This window comes from Phalangium opilio, unplaced genomic scaffold (assembly GCF_054372755.1).
Source record: "Phalangium opilio isolate 3A_F unplaced genomic scaffold, DU_Popi_V2 ptg000054l_1, whole genome shotgun sequence".
NCBI classification, from domain to species: Eukaryota; Metazoa; Arthropoda; class Arachnida; order Opiliones; family Phalangiidae; genus Phalangium; species Phalangium opilio.
The window spans coordinates 3,730,502-3,735,085 of NW_028324173.1; the positions used below are offsets into that span (position 1 = coordinate 3,730,502).

Genomic DNA, 4,584 nt, shown 5'->3' on the forward strand with positions numbered 1-4,584 from the left:
GGGGTACGAGGAACGTTCTTCATATAGTCTATTAGATCGAGGAACGTTTGAATAATATTTAAGCCGCCATTTATGATAAAACCTGGTAATGTTGAAGGTATATTAGCAGGATCTAAGTGTAAATAAGAGCATAGAAAATAATAAAACTTGTATATTTCGACTATGTTCCAAGGCTTATTTACGGCCATTTCGTCAAGTGTCCAGCGAAGTGCTTCAGCGTCCATGTTGAGGTTTTGACGATTGATGTTCGACTGTGAAGTACTGTTATTTTCTCACGTTCTTTATAGTAGATTCCTACCCCCCCCTTCTCTTCCTCCTCTCAAGAGGGGTCAAGGACAGTTGATTTTTCGAAATTATTGACTAACAATACAAGGTACTAGCAAAGGCCATCGCAGCTGATTTCCGACATGTTTAAACACGTCTAACATTGTTTGACAGTGAACAATAGGTGATATAAGATAGACGTACGATGGCTTGACAGGGTGTCAAATAGTCGTATAACAAAACAACGAATTTGCAATAGATTTTATAATTCAACAAAAGGAATAATTATAACAAAAGAGTTGGTACGACATTCCACTAGGTGGGGACTTCTTCAACAATGACATTGAGAAAATGTTAGGAAAGAATTTCTTCAATCAATCAAATTGTGACAGTTCTATTTAAGGAATGTTGAGAATAGTAGATAAATAGGTCAAGTTTACTATTGTGTAATTTGTTTACTCCTCAACTGTCAGGTACACAAAGCTTGTCAGGAATTCGTCGGATCTTGGAGATTTAAAAACTGCTCATTGTGCTATTTATCTTATTGGTCTTGAGAGTGCTGGAATTCCTTAATCTCTGGTTTGAAAAACGCACCTAAAAATACGCTTATAATCGAAGAAGGGGAGAGGGTTCTTCAACAATGACCTTAGGTCTTTGAAGATGTTAGGAAAATATTTCGTCAATCAAATATTGACAGGTCGACCTAAGGAATGTGGGTCATAATAGATAAATAGGTCAAGTTTACTATTGTGTTATTTACTTACTCGTCAGCTGTTATGGAGGCAAGTACACAAAGGTTGTCAAGAATTCGTCGGATCTTGGAGGTTAACCCTCAAAAACTACTTATTGTATTCTTTATATTACTGATTTTGGGAATGTTAGAATTCCTTAATATTTGGTTTCAGAACTTTGACATAAAAATACGCCTACAATCTAACAACGGAACAGTCAAGGACAATAGATATTTCGCGATAGCTACTTAGGAAATTTAGTATAAAAACCGTGGAACACGACAGAGGAGAGTATCAATATTCGAGAAGACCTTAAACGTGCAACATGGAAAATCAAGAAGCTGTTAAGAGGAAGATTGGCGTAACTAACGAACGAAAAATCAACGGTAGATTCCACATTTCTAGAGAGTTGTTCCTGACAACGGGCTTCGTGAACGGCACCCTCGATCCCGAGATTCGCTTATGTAAGAAGCAGTCGGTAAAAAGTTTCGCCATTTCAACAAGTACCTGGGAGAAGTTGATCCCGCGTTTACCCGTATTAGCAGGCTGGACGGCGGGCCACGAAACCAATAACTTTGAAATCGTTTTGATCGATAACGCAAATGAAAAAACAACTGTCGTGGCGTATCATAATACGTGTCACATTAAAGATCTACTAAATGAGGACTCCATTGTTTTGGACAGTATGGAAACAGCGGCATTGAACCGAGTTTCGAACGCCGTTAAGGAGCATCTTATTAAGTTAAGTAACCATGAAATTGTATTCACGCACATGGCTGATATTATTATAGAATTTTATAATGATATTTATGATAATTTATATGGCGAACACGATCGCATACCGTGTTTAGATGGGCAGCCCGAAAAATTCGATGCAGTTGTGGGTTACTTCACCAATTTCGTAACATCGTACCAAGTGGTAATGAAATTTAATAATGTACTGGAAGAAGAAAATCTTGAAAGTAAATTTTATAACTATAATGTATTTTCGGTAATTTCGGGTCAAATAACATTTTTAAAAGAGAGAATGCACATGTTAACGCATTTTTAAATTTATGTCTGTTTGATAATTTGTTTTTTTTTCATTGATGTTTCAAAAATAAATTGAATTTAAAACTGAAAAACTGTTCCATTTTATATAACTAATACAACACAGAAATGATATAAATTTCTAGTTTTTAAATTTTAAGCCTAAGAAATATAAAAGTAGATATAACTAAAGTGTAGGAAAAACTTGTCGATTTTTTGATAGGAACTTATTTTAAATAAAACGAAGTAAATAAGGCAAAAACAATTTATTTTATTTAAAATATTTACAACAATTTTTTTTTTTTTACTTCCTCCCCCCTCCCCCACCTCAATCGATTGAGAGGTTTCGCACGAGTGTACGGACCCCCTCGAACATCACGTCGTCCCGGTTCTCGTACACTCGTGCGTGGCCTGCGGGGACTTCGAGGAAACGTACCCGGCGGTACAACGACAACTGGGCGAGCTCCTGCGTCACTCTGTTGGGAGAGAGAGAGAGAAGGGTTAATAAATAAAGTATTGGATAACAGCAAATAATAAAAAAAATTAACTCACCGGAACCCGCGACAGTTGAGGGCCAGGAGGCTAAAAAAGAAAAATTAAAATTTAGATAAACGAATCATTAAATAATGCATGAAAACTTACTCGTGGGGTATAAAAACGCAGTTATTATACACGACCTGCCTTACTTGATTAAGCAGGTCGTGCATAAAGTCGTCATCCGCCACGACCTCCGCTAGTCCCGCCAGGTAGGTTGTTATTTCATATACCAAGCTGCAAATAAATAAAAATTATAATACCGTAGTGTAACGTAAAACAAAAGGTTCACTTACAAGTCCCCGTTGATGTTTAAGTCATCCACTCCCGGCCGGGGCATAGCTAGCCACGGATAGTATATGGCCGGGAGTGGTAGATATTCTAGTTGAGGTTCGGGGGAGGGGGTGCATGGTGGTGGTGGGCTCGGTGGCGGCGATGGATTACGGGGCCTTGGCCCTACCACGCAGAGTGGTCTTGGAGGTGGTGGCGAGGGGGCTAGCTCCAGGGACTCGGGGGTTCCAGAGCGGGAGGAGTCGGAAAACTCGACGGGGGAATACGGGGTATCAACCCCATGGACGTAGCTATAGAGAAAGATTTTCTAAGTCTTTTCCTAAGTTTTAATAAAAGTATTTCTTACCATGTTGCGGAAAGGTCCATCGCTCCGTGTTGGCTGTGGTGGTGGTGGTTCATGGTTCAGAGAGAATGATAACTTTGAGGTCTCAACCTCTTCATTTTATACTTTTTACTAGGGTCAAGGCGTGTTCGAGAGCAAACAAATGACTTCGAGGTATTTAGTACGTACAAGGGTAGAAAATTTTCGCGGGCAAAATTATACGAAACCTTGCCATTGGACTAAAAATGTATTTCAGGCGATTTTTTTTTTTTTTGGGGGGACATTTAGAGAAACCCCTTTAGCGTTTCTTCGATTGACCGTACAAGGGTCTTTAGTTTAACCGTATTTACCATCTCAAATAGTGACAGTCCATGTTAAAAGCTTCGCCCCTATAGTGAAAGGCAGCATGATGGCCCTACTTTTCAAAATTATTTCTACGCGTTCACGATGGCCTACCAGCGCCGCGCTTCCCCCCTCCCCCCGCGTGTCGTTTGGGCCCCCCCTACCCCCCGCGTTTGGGGTTCGCGACCCGGGGTTTGCGCGCGTTCGCGTATTAATTGAATACGTTTAAGTACGAATGATAGTTACAAATAAGTTTCATTCGAGTATTAGCTATGATACCGTTCACTACACCTGGAAATTTGATTATTTTCGGTCCTTCGGGATCAGGTAAGACAGTTTTATGCAAACGAATAATTGAAAATAAGGACAAAATGTTTGAACCTAAAGTCGATTTAGTTGTTTGGCATTATAGTATATATCAGCCTTGCTACGATAAATTGAAAGAAATGGGCGTAATAATGCGTCAAGGTTTACCCGACGTTACTATATACGATGGCTCTAAAACAATACTAATCGTCTTAGACGATCTCATGTTAGAAAATAAAAATAATATTTTATCAGAAATATTTACTAAGCAATCTCACCATAGGAAATTATTCGTCATCACCCTTTTACAAAACATATTTGAAAAAAACTTGAGAACAGCCTCTTTAAACGCGCATTACATGATTCTTATGAAAACTGTGAGAGATCTTATGCAATTAGTGGCTCTCTCTAAACAATTGGCGCCCAACAACTCTAAATTTATTGTAGAATGTTATCTGGATGCGACAGAAAAACCTTACGGGTATTTACTTTGCGATTTAACCCAGAAATGTCATTCCGATTTAAGGTTTAGAACAAATATTTTACCGGGAGAACAAATAGTCATCTATACTCCCAAGAAGAAAACGATATAATTAAACGACATTACTAAAATTTAATCATTCTTTACGATGTCACCACCGAGAAAGGTCAAGAAAACATCGGGTATTAAAAAGAAAAGTTTAGCCGCTAAAAACATCAATTTAATAGCCGCTTTGGGGCAATTAAAAAAACCTCAAAGATTAGCTATTCTTAAAAACTCTAATC

At 38.5% G+C, this 4,584-nt stretch overlaps 1 protein-coding gene across 1 annotated transcript; it reads right to left on the bottom strand.

The window, feature by feature from the left end:
* Positions 1-2,572: 2,572 nt before the first annotated feature.
* Positions 2,573-3,415, bottom strand: LOC149670769 (uncharacterized). The gene is made up of 4 exons (XM_089840466.1): positions 3,196-3,415; positions 2,855-3,139; positions 2,667-2,795; positions 2,573-2,606 (listed from the first exon to the last, which is right to left on the bottom strand). The coding sequence occupies exons 1-4, from the start codon at positions 3,246-3,248 to the stop codon at positions 2,573-2,575; spliced, it is 501 nt and encodes a 166-aa protein (XP_089696592.1). The 5' UTR covers positions 3,249-3,415.
* Positions 3,416-4,584: the final 1,169 nt, after the last annotated feature.